This window comes from Cherax quadricarinatus, chromosome 4 (genome assembly GCF_038502225.1).
Source record: "Cherax quadricarinatus isolate ZL_2023a chromosome 4, ASM3850222v1, whole genome shotgun sequence".
NCBI lineage: Eukaryota > Metazoa > Arthropoda > Malacostraca > Decapoda > Parastacidae > Cherax > Cherax quadricarinatus.
This window is the reverse complement of record NC_091295.1, coordinates 71,433,071-71,450,570: the sequence shown is the minus strand read 5'-3', so window position 1 is coordinate 71,450,570 and position 17,500 is coordinate 71,433,071. Positions and strand designations below refer to the sequence as shown.

The 17,500-nt window shown below is 40.5% G+C and overlaps 1 protein-coding gene across 1 annotated transcript in view; it reads right to left on the bottom strand.

Moving 5' to 3' along the window:
- Positions 1 to 16,547, bottom strand: part of spz4 (Spaetzle domain-containing protein 4) — a gene marked incomplete at its 5' end in the record, with an annotated part of 46,961 nt that extends 30,414 nt beyond the window's left edge. The window contains 2 exon segments of the mRNA XM_070097640.1: positions 12,611 to 13,122; positions 16,384 to 16,547. Coding sequence (XP_069953741.1) covers positions 12,611 to 13,122; positions 16,384 to 16,499 — 628 coding nt within the window.
- Positions 16,548 to 17,500: the final 953 nt, after the last annotated feature.

Here is a 17,500-nt window from a genome sequence, read left to right as displayed (position 1 = left end):
TTCTTAACCTGGGATTCATGGGGTAAGTTTCAGGAAAATCCATGGAACATTACATACTGTACATAAATAAAATATCTCTTCACACAATGTTATTTGTTTCCTGGTGAGCCAAAACAATAAAAAATATCCTGAGGTCTTATTTTACTATTTTTTTTTAATTTTATCGAAAATATATTGTATAAGATTATCTAGATAAATCTAACTGTGCAAAAAAAGTTAAGAATATTTGCTTTAAAAGATACATAAATACTGTACTGATTTCCAAGAGGTATAACCTAATATTGATCCAGTGCTAAGGCATAGGAAAAAGTTGCAAAAATTGAGATTTCTATCATCAAAAAACATCTATGTAGTGGTGAGACAGGACAAGATACTTAAAGATAAGAATGCATAAAGAATCAATTGGATGTGATTATCTGTCTATGGGTATAAAGTATGTACTACTGCATCACAGTTATCCATTCACTGTTGAAACTGTCGAACTTTAATCATGTTTCTCCATGGATGCACCCTCTCTGATATACTGTAATGACATTTTAAGCTGTACAAAATACAGCATACTCCAGAATGCAAATGTCTTTAACCCATTGACGGTTTCGGTCACATATATACGTCTTACGAGCCACCGTGTTTGACGTATATACTGTATATTCATAAATTCTAGCGGCTTCAAATCAAGCAGGAGAAAGCTGGTAGGCCCACATGTGAGAGAATGGGTCTGTGTGGTCATTGTGCACCATATAAAAAAAATCCTGCAGCACACAGTGCATAATGAGGAAAAAAACTCGTTTTTTTTTTTTAATTAAAATGCCGACTTTGTGGTCTGTTTTCGTATAGTATTTATGGTTGTATTCTTGTTTTCTTGGTCTCATTTGACAGAATGGAAAACATGTTATAGAAATAGAGGTGATTTTGATTGGTTTTACCATAGAAAAAACCTGGAAATGGAGCTCAAAGTAGGGGAGATGCTTGATTTTTGCTGATGTTCAAAAGTAAACAAATGATGCCATTGTCCAATAAATGTCCAACTAGCCATTCTAATATGCAGTCATGAATGGTTTGATGTTATTTATACAATTATTACAATATTGCAGTAGTCTGCATAACAGTAAATCTTCTATTTTTTTGTTTGAATAAAAATTCAAAATAGAAAGCAAGAGTAATATCAGAGGGGCCTGGAGACATGACTGATGAACAAAGAAAATGTTATTTTAGAACCAGGAATGTCTGCATTGTTCATTCTGGACCCTATTTTGAAATCGTCATATTTTTTAAATTTTCGTGAAATTGGCCAAATTGCAAATTTCTGACCATGTTATTGGGTAGTTAAAATCGGAAAATGGGCAGTTTCTTGTACTCAATCGATAGAAAAAATGGAGTTCTAAAGAAATAGCTATGAGGTTGGTCGACTGGAACAAAGAAATTAGCCGAAAACAGGGCTCAAAGTGGACAAAATCGCAGATTCGTAAATATCGCCGAGGTCGCTAACTTCGCGAGAGCATAATTCCGTCAGTTTTCCATCAAATTTCGTTCTTTTGGTGTCATTACAATTGGGAAAAAATTCTCTTAAATTTTTTTTTTTTTTTTTAAATTTTTGCGACACCAGGAGACACCTCAGGATTTAGGGTTGCGACAGTCAAGGGGTCAAATAACATACACAATCAATCAGAATCCTATATTCATCAACTACTGAATCTTTTTTTCAATTGCTTCCTTCCAATGAATATCTTAACCCTTTGACTGTCGCGTCGATATATATCGCATGGGAGATACTGTTTGGCGTATCTATACGCATAAATTCTAGCGGCTTCAAATCGAGGGCGAGGGGCTGGTAGGCCTACAGAGAGAATGGGTCTCAGTGGTCGGTGTGCACCCTGTGAAAAAAATCTGGGACTCAGCGGTGCATTGTGGGAACGCCATCTTGGTAGTCCATTTTCACCATGCCTCGTGGTAAGAAGTTCCTCACTCCTCGGCGGATTGGAGGTCTTTTGTTCCCAAGTGATAGCTCAAACAGTGATGATAGTGTCAGTGAAAGTGAATTCCCTGGTTTTAGCGGTGTGACCGAGAAAATTACCCAGGATAACATAATTAGTGATGAAAACCCAGATGACCCACAACCATCCACCTCTGGTGCTAGGCGGCTTCGTTCATATTCACCTGTACCAGGGACGAAAGAGGAAACTATTTGCCCGTGTACAAGACTCAGATGTGAGCAGTGCAAGTGATAGTGATAGTGATTTCAAGGTTATTGAAAGCACTTCTAGTTGTGACAGTGAGGGTGAATATTCCCCAGTGAAGCGGCAGGTATGTCGACGTCGCTTGCGGTCTGGTAGTGTGCCATATGCTCTTCCAAGAGGAAGGAGTACATCTCGGAGCACATCCCGTGGCCCTACACCACGTCCTGATAGTGAAGATGACGATATTGTTACGATGGGTATAAATGATGTGAGTGAGGCAGCAGGCGGTGGTGGTGATAGTGACGGTGCCATGAGTCATGTGACACCAGCAGCGGGCCACGCTAGTGCCCAGCGCTGCTGACTCTGCACAACTACAACCTGCTTGGCCGACCCCACACTCTCACAACCACAACCACAACCTGCACAACCACAACGACATTACAATATCCAGAACGCACCAGCTGACCTCATCTGGGATTGGCATCAAGATGTCGAGTTTGTTCCCAATCCCCATGACTTTGATGAAGGACAAAGTGGAATACGGCCATCATGTACACTTGGGAACAATCCCACTGAACTGGAATGCTTTCAGTTGTTCTTCGATGAACCCTGATGGACATTATTGTCAGGGAAAGCAATACATACTATGAGTACACCATGGCAAACACTATGCTTTCACCAAGATCATGCCTACACAGTGGAAGGACACAACTGTGGCAGAGATGTATCTGTTCTTTGCCACAATAATGCTTATACCACATGTGTATAAGCATAGTGTCAGCACATACTGGGCGACAGACCGCCTGATTTCAACCCCTGCTTTCAGTGACATTATACCAGTGAATAGATTTGTGTTACTGTGCGTATGTTACACTTTTCAGACAAAACCAGGCCTGACAGAAGCGACAGGTTATATAAGATCAGGACGTGTGTTTATGTACCTGAAACAAAAGTGCTGTATGTATTTTTATCCCTTCAGGAAGCTTGTTATTGTGAGTCTTTGATTTTGTTCAAAGGAAGACTCTCATTCAAGCAGTATATATCAAGCAAGAGGAAAGCGCTTTGGTATAAAGTTATTTGTTCTGTGTGATTGCAAAACTGGTCTGGTTTTGGATATAATTGTGTACACTGGCGGTAAAACAATGGAAGATACCAGGAAGTTACTGGGTATCTCTGGTGATGTGGTTAGAACAATGATGGAGCCATATCTTGGTAAGGGGCATATTTTATATACTGACAACTGGTACACAAGCCCTATACTCAGTGATTTCTTGCAGTGAACATGACAGATGTGTGTGGCACAGTGCGTGAAGTCGTAAACATATGCCTAGGTTGAAGGCTGGCAGTCGTGAGGTGAAGTGCAGGTGTTTGCTGCCAATGATATCATGGCATTTCGGTGGCATGACAAGCGTGATGTCACACTGCTGACATCAGTTCACCGACACGAAATGGTAGAGACTGGCAAGCAGAATAGAGAGACCAAAGAACCTATTGTAAAACCTGCAGCTGTGATGGATTACAACCTCAATATGCGCTTAGTGGACAAATGTGACATGCAGATTGGGTTTGCTGACTGTGTTCGCAAGAGTTATAAGTGGTACATAAAACTGTTTTTCCATCTTCTTGACATTTCCATGCTGAATGCTTATAATATGTATAAGTTGAAGACCAAGAACAAACCCAAATATGGTGAATTTTGTTTGTCAGTCATCAGACAAATAATATTCAAGTACCAGAAACAACACCTGCAATAGACCAGCGCCCACGAAATTATCAACACATGTCCTCTCGTCTGAGGCCTGGTGATCACTACCCCATACCACTGCCTGCTACTACTGCCAAGAAAAATGCTCAGAAGAGGTGTTTTGTCTGTGGACATACCACAAAACGCCAACAAAAACGCAGAGACACTCGTTTTATGTGTGAGGAGTGTAAGACACCATTGTGCTTATACCCATGTTTCAAAGAATTCACAAGCTGCAGCACTTCTAATAAAGTGTCCAGTGATTGTACATATGTATATATATTATAAAGCAATCGTAATAAACATTTATTTACATTGTTTGTTTGTGTAAACAAGTTTTAGCAACATTATAATGATACGAGTGTTTTTGCTATAATTGTGTTACATTCAACGAGTGTATATTTGAACATTGCACAATAATTTGGTCTCACAGGCCACAAAAGTTATGTGAAAAAATAAAATAGTGAAAAAAACAAGAAACCATCGAATACAAGTAAATAAAAGTTTACCGGGTGAGCGGCAGTCGCCGCTGTTGCCGCCAGCACATCAATTTCAGCAAACTTCAGGACTCTATATCTCGGTAAGTACTGATGGGAAAATTTTTTTTTGGGGACTAAAACAATCAGAAAAATAATCTTAACATTTTCATAAGAAAAAATAATTTTTTTTTTTTTCGAATATTTTGCGACACCAGAAGCAACTTCAGGATTTGGCCCTTCGACAGTCAAAGGGTTAACTACTTAGAGTTTCCCTGAACGTTTCATTAATTTTCTAAAAATCTTCTCTAGTTACAGTATACTATTCCTAGTTCTTTTTTTTTTTCAACAAACCGGCCGTATCCCACCAAGGCAGGGTGGCCCCCCCCCAAAAAAAAAAATAAAACGGAAGTTTCTCTTTTTAAATTCAGTAATTTATACGGGAGAAGGGGTTACTAGCCCCTTGCTCCTGGCATTTTAGTCGCCTCTTACAAAATGCATGGCTTACGGAGGAAGAATTCTGTTCCACTTCCTCATGGAGGTAAGAGGAAATAAACAAGAACTAGAAAGAAAATAGAAGAAAACCCAGAGGGGTGTGTATATACATGCTTGTACATGTATGTGTAGTGTGACCTAAGTGTAAGTAGAAGTAGCAAGACGTACCTGAAATCTTGCATGTTTATGAGACAGAAAAAAAGGACACCAACAATCCTACCATCATGTAAAACAATTACAGGCTTTCGTTTTACACTCACTTGGCAGGACGGTAGTACCTCCCTGGGCGGTTGCTGTCTACTAACCTACTACCTATAACTGCAGTGGGCCCTCGCCTAACGATATTAATCCGTTCCTGAGAGCTCAACGTTAGGCGAAATTATCATTAGCCAAATTAATTTTCCCCATAAGAAATACAGTGGTCCATCGTTTTTCGTAATTAATCCGTTCCTGGAGGTGCTACTATTATCGAAATCTACGATTTTCGAATCAATTTTCCCCATAAGAAATAATGTAAATACAATTAATCCGTTCCTGACACCCAGAAGTATCAACAACAATTTTTTTTTACCTTAAAGATAGATTTACATGCACAAAAGAATAAACATTCAACATGACAGTTACCTTTATTGAAGTCTGGGACTCAAATTTACCACCAACATACGCAAACCTAACTATCAACTCAATCTAGTTACCAGGAACCATAGACACAGTGACAGCAACTTCCAGAAGGGTTATATACAGGGCCTTCTCACTGCAGCTTTATGTGAACCTTCTTCTTCTTCTAATCTTCCTAGACGATACATCACTGCCCTTAAGAACCTCGCCAACGACCCCAACATTATCGTCACCACCGCCGACAAAGGAGGTGGAGTCGTCATCCTCAACACCAGTGACTACAACACTAAAATGATGAACCTTTTGAATGATCAATCTACATACGAACCCATCAGCACTCCTCAGTGGGAGACGCTCACCAAAGATTTTCTATACAAAACCAGACAAATACTCAAACGCACTAGAGAAGGGAAGAAACTTCTGTACTTGTTACCAAGCAACCCTAAACCAGCACACATGTATGGTTTACCCAAGACCCATAAACACAATATTCCTCTCAGACCAATCACGTCAGGAATAGGCAGTGCTCCACACAAACTAGCCGGAGTTCTTGCCAAACATCTTTCCTGCCTTCTGGGGACCATCAGCCCCGCTCATCTTAAACACTCAGGTGACCTTCTCAACCGCATCCATAACCTCTCCATCCGTAACAAGAAACTAAGCAGTTTGGATGTGACTTCCCTCTTCACAAAAGTACCTACCAAAAAAGCCATCGAGGTTCTACGACGTAAAGTCAATCAGGACCTTAATCTTCCTCTTCCTCCCGGAGATTTTGTTGACTTAATTGAACTCTGTGTTAATTTCAACTGTTTTTCTTTCAATAACAAGCTCTACAAACAAACCTACGGCATGGGAATGGGGTCCCCCATAAGTGCCGTCCTAGCCAACTTATACATGGAACACCTAGAGTCCGAACACTTCGCCAACATCATCCCTTCAAGCGTCACTTGGTTACGTTACGTGGACGATGTCCTCGTAATAACTCCAAAATGTTTTGATGTACGGGATCTTCAGGCAAGGCTCAACGCAGTTGAACCGGCGATCCAGTTTACTCTAGAAGAAGAGTCCAATGACAAGCTACCTTTCCTCGACGTCCTCATTCACAAAGTAGACAACCTAAGATTTCAAGTTTATCGGAAACCCACCAATAAAATGATCTCACACACTTCTATTCCAGTCAAGATACCAAGACCAAAAGAGGCATCATCATCGAGTTTTTCCTAAGAGCATACCGAATTTGTAGTCCTGAGTTTCTTGACGAGGAGTGTGCATACATTCACCAAACATTCACAGAGTTACATTTTCCTTCTTTTTTCATCAAAGACTGCAAGAAAAGAGCTCTTCAGATCATAAATTCTCCACGCATCAACACCACTCCCAGCAAAGTTATAATTCTTCCCAACAGTCAGGTTGCACTGAACGTCTCAAAAGTACTTTCACAAGCTAACACCAGAGTCGCCATCGCTTCTAGCACTTCAATAAAGGATATAACCAGGACAAAATCCAAGCACCACGAACCAGTCAATGCAGGAGTTTACACTATACCCTGTGGAGGCTGTGACAAGATTTACGTAGGTGAAACAGCCAGAAACCTCGACACCCGCCTCAATGAACACATTTACGCATGTAGGAACGATAACTTGAACAACGCCTGTGTACAACACCGAAATTCCACCAATCATCTGGAAATATAAACACAAATGCAGTATAATGTGATCCTTTATTGACAACGTTTCACCCACACAGTGGGCTTTTTCAAGTCGCACACGGATCTACCTGGGGTTGGAAGGTACGAGAGTATTTATAGTCATGTTAAGAATGTTGAGGTCAGGTGGAGAATGCTGCATCTGATGATCTACCGGGTGGGGTTATAGAGTCTTGGGTAGCTTGGCAGGGGTATTGGACAAGTTTTGAGTAGACCTTCTGCAGTGTTCTATGTTCTTATGTGGGATAGCGATGAAGAAGTTTCTTGGCGAGTGGTTCAGCTATGTTATAGAAGCCATTGTTCTGGTTGAAATTGTTGGTTGTAGAGATGAGCGATGATTCCAGGATTCTTCTGTATTGAGTGTTGTCTTCTGTGGCTATAAGTCTTGAGTTTCCCACATAAGAACACTGCAGAAGGTCTACAACTTGTCCAATACCCCTGCCAAGCTACCCAAGACTCTATAACCCCACCCGGTAGATCATCAGATGCAGCATTCACCACCTGACCTCAACATTCTGACTATAAATACTCTCGTACCTTCCAACCCCAGGTAGATCCGTGTGTGACTTGAAAAAGCCCACTGTGTGGGTGAAACGTTGTCAATAAAGGATCACATTATACTGCATTTGTGTTTATATTTCCATTGTGTCGGTATTTTATACCATTTATTTCCATCGCCTCTCCAGAGAGTGGAGATTTAAGGCTTTAAGTCTATCTTCATACGGGAGGTTCCTTACACAGTAAATCATTTTAGTCATTCTTCTCTGTATGTTCTCTAATGAGTCTATGTCCATCCTGTAATAAGGGGACCAAAACTAAGCAGCATAATCTAAATGAGGCCTCACTAGTGATGTATAGAGCTGTAAAATAACTTTTGGACTTCTGTTACTTATACTTCTTGAGATAAATCCAAGTAATCTGTTGGCCTTGTTGCACACACTAAGGCACTGCTGTCTTGGCTTTAGATTTCTGCTTACCATGACTCCCAAGTCTTTTTCACATTCTGTATGACCAAGCTCTACTTCACCTAGATTATAGCTTCGAGGGTTATTTTCATTACCAAGGGCAAGTACCTTACACTTATCCACATTAAACTTCATCTGCCATTTTTCAGACCAAGACATTAATTTGTTCAAATCGTCCTGGAGTTCATTGATATCCTCCTCAGAGTGAATTATACGGCCTATCTTTGTATCATCAGCAAACTTACTCATGTCACTAGTAATCCCTTCATCAAGGTCATTAATGTAAATTATGAACAGGAGAGGGCCTAAAACTGATCCTTGTGGAATGCCACTAGTGACTAATCCCCATTCAGATTTCACTCCATTAATGGTAACTCTCTGCTTTCTATTGGTAAGCCATGCCTCAATCCATGCTAGAACTTTACCTCCTATACCATGAGCTGCCACTTTTCTTAAGAGTCTCTTGTGAGGTACTCTGTCGAAGGCTTTACTAAAATCCAAATAAACAATATCATATTCCTTATCACTGTCAACTGCCTCAAATGTTCTATTGAAGAACGTCAGTAAGTTTGTCAGGCAGGAACGACCTCTCGTGAATCCATGCTGAGATTCATTTATCAAGTTATGCTCTTCAAGGTGACTTCTGATAATGTCAGCTATAATTGATTCTAATAACTTGCCCACTATAGATGTCAGGCTTATTGGACGGTAATTTGAAGGAGTGGACTTATCCCCTGATTTGAATATAGGAACCACATTAGCCATCTTCCACAACTCTGGCACAACACTGGTAAGGATGGACGCATTGAATACACTCGTTAATGGCTGACTAAGCTCCATCTTGCATTCCTTAAGTACCCTTGAAAACAACTCATCGGGTCCCGGGGACTTATTTTGTTTCAGTTTGTCTATCTGTTTAATAACCATGTCCCTCGTGACAGTAATATTAGTTAACTTAAATTCATCAGGAACTAAATAATTGTTAATTACTGGAATCTCATTTACATCTTCCTGTGTAAAAACTGACAAAAAATAGTCATTAAATAAGGAACACATTTCCAGTTCATTATCTGTCAGCTGTCCATTCCCAGTTTTCAGAGGTCCTACTTTTTCCTTCACCTTCGTCCTATACACTTGAAAGAACCCCTTTGGATTAGTCTTTGATTCATTAGCAACTCTAATTTCATAGTCGTGGTTGTGGAGGTAGATACTTGGAATGAGGTATTGGAAAAGATGTTGGAAACGTGTTTGGCAATGGAGTTGGTGGGGAGGACTATGTATCTCTTCTCGGCAGTGTCTTCTCTGGGTGTGTTGAAGATGTTTAATGCCCGTCGTCTGCAGTCTTTGATGAAGTGACGAGGATAGTGGAGTTTAGAAAATACTTGTTCAATTATCGTGCATTCTTCTTCAAGAAACTCATTGCTGCAGATTCTGAGTGCACGCAGGAAGAAGCAAGTATTTTCTAAACTCCACTATCCTCGTCACTTCATCAGAGACTGCAGACGACGAGCATTAAACATCTTCAACACACCCAGAGAAGACACTGCCGAGAAGAGATACATAGTCCTCCCCACCAACTCCATTGCCAAACACGTTTCCAACATCTTTTCCAATACCTCATTCCAAGTATCTACCTCCACAACCACGACCATCAAGGACATTACCAGTGATAGACAGGACAAGCTTCCACCCTCTGCAGGGGTATACATAATCCCTTGTAATGACTGCAACAAATTATACGTGGGCGAAACATCAAGGGACCTCCAAACACGTATTTCAGAACACCAATACGCAAACAGGTCTGACGACACAAGGAATGCCTGTGTACAACACCGTAATTCACACAACCACTTGATAAACTACAGAAACTCGAGACTTATCGCCACAGAAGACAACACTCAATACCGAAGAATCCTGGAATCATCACTTATTTCTATATCCGACAACTTCAACCAGAATAGTGGCTTCTATAACATTGCTGAACCACTTGCCAAGAAAGTTCATCGCTATCCCACATAAGAACACAGGAATGGAAGAACACTGTAGAAGGTCTGCTCACAAACTTATCCAATCTCCTTTCCAAGCTACGCAAGATTTTAGACTCTATAACCCCACTCGGTACATCATCAGATGCAGCATTCTCCACCTGATCTCAGCATTCTGAACCTGACTATAAATACTCGCGTCCCTTCCACCCCAGGTAGATCTGTTTGTGACTTGAAAAAGCCCACTGTGTGGGCGAAACGTAGTCAATAAAGGATCACATTATACTGCACATGTGTTTATATTTCCACTGTGTGTACCTGTCCCAGACGAACTACTATTTGCGAGTCAATCTACGATTAGCGAGCCCATGTTTATACGAAAATATCCCTATGATTTCCGAAATTTACGATTCTCGAGAACTACGATTATCGAGGGACCACTGTAATGGAAATCAAATTAATCCATTCCTGACACCCCAAAGTATGAAAAAAAGAAATTTTACCATATGAAATATTAATTTTAATACACACGAACTGAAGACGACATGTACAATTACATGACACTTACCTTTATTGAAGATCTGGTGATGACTGATAGGATGGGAGGAGGGGAAAGTGTGGATGGTGTTTATGTTTAGAAGGGGAATCCCCTTCCATTAGGACTTGAGGTATCAAGTCCTTTTCTGGGGTTACTTCCCTTCTTCTTTTAATGCCACTAGGACCAGCTTGAGAGTCACTGGACCTCTGTCGCACAACAAATCTGTCTATAGAGGTCTGTATCTTCCGTTCCTTTAAGATTTGCCTAAAATGGGCCACAACATTGTCATTGTAATAGTCACCAGCATGGCTTGCAATAGCTGTGTTAGGGCAATTTTCATCCATAAAGATTTGCAGTTCAACCCACTTTGCACACATTTCCTTAATCTTTGAAGTAGGCACAATGGATTCCACAACTGGCATAGGCATCTCAGGGTTAGCCCCAAACCCTTCAAAATCTTTCTTAATTTCCATACTAATTCTCACCCTTTTTAACACAGGGTTGGCACTAGAAGCTTTTTTGGGGCCCATGGTGACTTATTTTGCAGGTGCAATCACTAAAAACGCTGTGATAATATGAAATGTTCCGATTGTATGTTTGGATGCGACCGCGGTGGCTGGCTTGTAAACACTGGCACCCACAGGACAAGTGAGGCGCGCTCAGGCCACACGTGGACGCGTCTCAAATGGAACGAATCGCGTTGGGCGAGTTTTTTAGCGCTAGCCGAGGCAAAATTTTTGCATTAAAATGTATCGCTAGGCGGATTTAACGTTATTCAATGCGTTTGTTAGGCGAGGGTCCACTGTATTCCTAGTATATTTTAAGTTATCTTTACCTACTGTCTTTCAATAAGCCTTCACTATTTAGGATACCATATTGTAATATTTGTTTTAACTTTTTTCCACATTTTTACTACTAATATTTTTTTCCCTTATTGTCTTAACTTTCACATTATTCATGATAACGACTGACAAGTAAGCGATCAATGCACGTTTTAGATTACATCATGTAAAGTCTAGAAGCTAATCAAAACTTGAAAAAAAATTCTTTGGTATTAGTTCAGGCCTTTTGTAGGTGCCTTTAACAGCATTTAAATATTTATAATAAAAAATTAGTTTATTTTGATAAGTGAAGAATAATTACTAAGACTAATTTCTAATGCAACTTATTTCCTTCAAAGTCTTAATCAGTATATTACAGCCCATTTCCTTGAAAGCCTTAATCAGTAAATTACAACTTACGTATTTCCTTCAAAGTGTTATCAGTATGTTAATAAGTACTACCGTGTTCTGAAAGGTGTCGATTCTTATCTATCAAAATCAATAAAATTCTGTTAAAGTTTCAATAATCATTCCCATGTCCTAACACATATTTCAAAGAAGATAAGATTAGATTTCATTCGGATTTTTAACCCCAGAGGGTTAGCCACCCAGGATAACCAAAGAAAGTCGGTGCGTTATCGAGGACTGTCTAATTTATTTCCATTGGGGTCCTCAATCTTGTCCCCCAGGATGCGACCCACACTAGTCGACTAACACCCAGGTACCTATTTGCTGCTAGGTGAACAGGACAACAGGTGTAAGGAAACGTGTCGAAATGTTTCCACCCGCCGGGAATCGAACCCGGGCCCTCCATGTGTGAAGCGGGAGCTTTAGCCACCGGGCCACACACAACACCACTAGATTCCCTACATACAAATCCAATGTCTTTCCTCATATTACATGTACAGTATATTATCTTCAAATTTGTACTGTTTTGTCATAACTAAGTTTGAATCCTGTATCTAGTTACAAGTAACCTACTTAACAAGTGTTAAAATTATCATTTTCAAAGACAATATAAATATATATGAAATTACCAAATCAGCAACTAGTATTCAAGACAATCGTTATTTAAAAAGGACTTACGTGATGTGGTTAGTACATCCTCTGTAATTGTAGTTGGAGGGTAACTTGTAGTCCCCTTAGAAGTAGTTTTGGTGCTCTCTCCTGTGACAGTGGGGGTTCTAGTCGACTCCTTCAGCCTGGTGTTTGTTCTAACAGGTGTCCCTTTTGTTCGTGTTTTAGAAGCTTTAGATTGGGATTTTGACCTATCAGTAGTGGGGGCTTGTTGTAAACCAACATAATCAGGCTCCATGGTCACTTTCATTGCTCGAGCATCAAGCTGATTTCGTTTTTTAGCCGAATTGGAGCTCTCCAAGTTGAAGCTATTTGAATTTGAAGGATTTTGGTATCTAGCTGATCTAGTGTTAGGTGGTGTAGAGTGTTGATACTGGTGGTGTCGCTTGGGCATTTCATCAAACATATCCTCATACAACTCATTGAGTACTTCAGCCCTCAGCACGTTGTAGTGGCGTTGATTACCATACATACGCTTCATCAGACCTTGATTTTCGTAAACAAAACGGCGGACAGCACCCCTGATAAAAGAATAAGTAATTAGAAGAGGCAGTAAAGGGGAAACAAAAATACACAAACTGCTCTACAGCCTGAAGTTAAATTTTTCAAAATGTTTTTATATTAAACAGGAGAATTTTAAAGCAAATTACAGTATATTACAGCTATCTGAAGTAAAGTGAAACCCCGAGTTTCGAACGTATCAACTATCGAATGCTTCGAGTTTTGACCACTTTTTTCGAACCAATTTTGTCCCAAGTATTGAACGCGCCCTGTGTTTCAAACCGCTGGGTACCAGGCCTGTCCGCCTGCCCATTGTCCATGTCCCCATGCAGGCGTTGTGAGCCAGTCTGGCTTTATTGATGCTTGAGTGAGCACTAACCTGCAAGCTCATTCAAACATTTCTCTATTAATTCATTGTGTTTGGTGCTTGTGCGACTGTGAAATAAGCTACCATGGGCCCAAAGAAACTTGCTAGTGGTACCTCTGTGGTAAAGAAAGTGAGAAACACCATAGACGTGAAGAAGGAAATAGAAAAATACGAGTGGTGTGCGACTTGTGGAGCTTGCCAGAATGTATGGGAAAAACAAGTCAACAATCACTTTTTATCTTGGTGAGGAGAAAAGAATTCAAGAAAGCTAATGTTGCAAGCCAAAAATAGACCACAGACAGTTGATCAGGTTGAGTTGTCATTGCTGGTGTGGATCAAAGCTAAAGCTATGGAGGGAGATAGTTTTCTGAGACAATCGTTTGTGAAAAGGCAAGGCAGTTGCATGCCAATCTTGTAAAGAAAACTCCTGTAACCAGTGCTGATAGTGAATTTAAGGCCAGCAGAGGCTGGTATGACAGATTTAAGAAGCGTAGTGGCATACACAGTGTTGTAAGGCATGGTGAGGCAGCTAGTTCAGACAAACGGGCGGCTGAAACTTTGTGAATGATTTTAAGGGGTACGTAGACATTGAAAAATTCAAACTCCAACAAGTGTTCAGCTGTGATGAAACAGGCCTCTTTTGGAAGAAAATGCCAAAGAGGACCTACATTACTCAGGAGAAAAAGGCACTCCCAGGACACAAGCCTATGAAAGACAGGCTAACTATCTTGTTTTGTGGTAATGCTAGTGGGGATTTTAAAGTGAAGCCTTTACTAGTGTATCACTCAGAAAATCCCAGTGTGTTTAAGAAAAACAATGTCATAAAGAACAAGTTATGTCTTGTGGAAAGCAAATAATAAAGCATGGGTCACAAGGCAAATTTTCAAAGAGTGGATCCATGAAGTGTTTTGCCCCAGTGTGAGAAAATACATATCTAGACAATAATTTGCCACTCCAGTGCCTCCTGTTACTGGACAATCCTCCTGCACATGCTCCAAACTTGGTAGACCTACTGTCTAGGGACTACAGTTTCATCACAGTGAAGTTCTTGCCTCCTAACATCACTCCTCTCCTCCAGCCCATGGACCAGCAGGTCATTTCTAACTTCAAAAAACTCTACACAAAAGCAGTGTTTGAAAAGTGCTTTGAAGTGACCACAGACACTAAGTTGACCCTAAGAGAGTTCTGGACGAATCACTTCAATATCTACACCTGTATAAGCCTTATGGGTAAGACTTAGGAGGGAGTGACTTCCAGGACTTTGAACTCTGCTTGGAGACAACTGTGGCCACAATGTGTCATCCAGAGGGATTTTGAAGGGTTTGAGGCTGACCCTGACCCTGCCAACCCTCTGCCTGTTGTGGAAGATATTGTGGCACTGGGCAACTCCATAGGGTTGGAGGCGAGTGGCAAGGCTGTGGAAGAGTTGGTGAACGACCACAGGGAAGAGCTAACCACTGAAGAGCTGAAAGAGCTTCATCTGGAACAGTACCAGCCCACAATTCAGGAACTTGCTTCAGAGGAGGAGGAAGAGGGAGTGGATGAGTTGCCTTCTTCACAGATTAAGGAGATTTGTGCCAAGCGGAATGATGTGCAAACGTTTGTGGAGAAGTACCACCCTGAGCAAGCTGAAATAAGCTATCTCTGCAACAGGTTCAGTGACAGAACCATGTCCCATTTTAGAGAAATCTTAAAGAGGCATTAGAAACAGAGGACTGTGGACAGTTATTTTGTGTGACAGGGGTCCTTATCAAATGGTATACAATACCGACAGGTTGGTAGATAAGACAGGGGTCCAGTGACTCAAGCTGGTCCTAGTGGAATTAAAAGACAAAGAAGGGAAGTAACCCCAGATAAGGACTTGTTACCTGAAGTCTTTATGGAAGGGGATTCCCCTTCCAAACACTAAGTGCTCCCTCACTCCTCCTCACTATCTTCCAGATGCCATCAACAATCTTCAATAAAGGCAAGTAAAAATGTTATTTTACATGTTTACTTAAATTTTTATTTATCAATTACTAATTGTATTATGTATGTTTGTTGTGTGTGTAAAACTATAATGCAATCTCCATAACATGTATTTTTTTGTGAATATTTTTGGGTTTCTGAAACGGATTAATTGTATTTACATTATTTCTTACGGGAAATATTGCTTTAACTTTCGAATGTCTCAACTTTAGAACTAGCTCCTGGAACGGATTAAGTTTGAAACTCAGGGTTCCACTGTACTAATTATAATCAATATTTACATAAAATCAATTTTCCTGATAAGAAGCAAAGGAGGAGGAGGAGCCAACAGGAGGGGCAGCAGTAGGAGGAGGAGGAGGAGCCAACAGGAGGGGCAGCAGTAGGAGGAGGAGCCAACAGGAGGGGCAGCAGTAGGAGGAGGAAGAGCCACAGCAACAGATACTGCAGCAGTACAAGCAGGAGAAAGAAGCACGATGAAGAGCAGCAGCAAGACCAGCAGTGGTAGTAGAAAGAAATACAAAAGTAGATGCAGAAGAGGAGCAACAGGAAAAGAAGCAACAACAGTGATTCTGCTATAGCTGAAGAAATATCTTCTGAATGTTTTGCACTGTGGCTTAGCAAGCCTTATACCCTCTTGTATGCATTATATTAGACAAACTGTACTGAAGAAGTATTCAAGATATAAGTTATCAAACATGTTCAATCTATTTTTGTCTAGAAAAGCTACTTTGTACCTTGTCTACTGAGTTGTCAGTCTTGTAGCACTTAATTTATCCTACTTACCACTTATCCTGGAATTTGAGGTTATTTCCAAAATAAGTTCAGTAACTGAACATTTCTAGTGTAATGTTGTTATATATGTATGGTCTGTGAGAGTTACAAATCACATTTAGTACACTAAGAAATGACAATTACAGTAAAATTACCCAGAGAGGGGTAGACTTACCATGGGTACTGGGTGCCAGCACTTTCACACCAGCTGTTCTTGCTAATATCACAAGGAAGTTCAGGGAAGTGGTGGTACTGTCTGCCATATCGTTCATTGCCACTTCCACAGGTCATATATTCATCATAGCCCGCCCATACCAACCCCACAGACACCCACCAAGCCTGCAAAAAATTTTCATCACATTACATCTTAGAAAAATGCAAGAGGACGGAAATGTAGTTTTTGTAACTACCATAAACAAGTCTTGTGATAATAAAACAAAATATAGTGCACCAAGTGGCTAAATTACTTATTTACTTATTTACTTATCCCATGACCTGGTTGGTAAAGCTCTCACTTCACACACGGAAGTCCCGGGTTCGATTCCCAGCGGAGTGGAAATGTGGTGGTGGGTTTCCTTAAACCTATTGTCCTGTTCAACTAGCAGCAAGTAGGTACCTGGGGTGTTAGTTGACTGGTGTGGGTGGCATCCTGGGGGACAAGACTGAGGACCACAATGGAAATAAGACAGACAGTCCTCGATAACGCACTTACTTTCTTGGGTTATCCCGAGTGGCTAACCCTTCGGGATTAAAAATTCAAACAAAATCTTATCTAGTAATAGAGTAGGCTTATAAATGCACAAAACACCTGTTAAATATTTTACTAAAGCTCTACGATTAAGTATTCTAAAATTGGCCTACATGTATCATAGCCTTTTTTCACTTGCAAATAAATATAAAAGCCTAATAACATGTTTAATATAATAACATAATACAGTGGTACCTCGGGATACGAACTTGTTTCGTGCCAGAAGGCTGTTCGAGTGCTGATACTGAACGAATTTGTTCCCATAAAGAATAATGTAAGTTAGATTAGTCCGTTTCAGAACCCGAAAAATACACTTACAAAAGCACTTACATAAATACACTTACATAACTGTTCGCATTTTGAGCTGTTCGTATCCCGAGGTACCACTATTTTTATTTCTACAAGTACATGTACAAGGTATACAGGCATAGCTGACATCAATGACGTACTACTATATAGAAAGCCCCTTGTTATGCAGAGCATTTCACCCATTATTACTGATGGGTGAACATGGATAACCTGGAGTTTACCTGGAGAGGGTTTC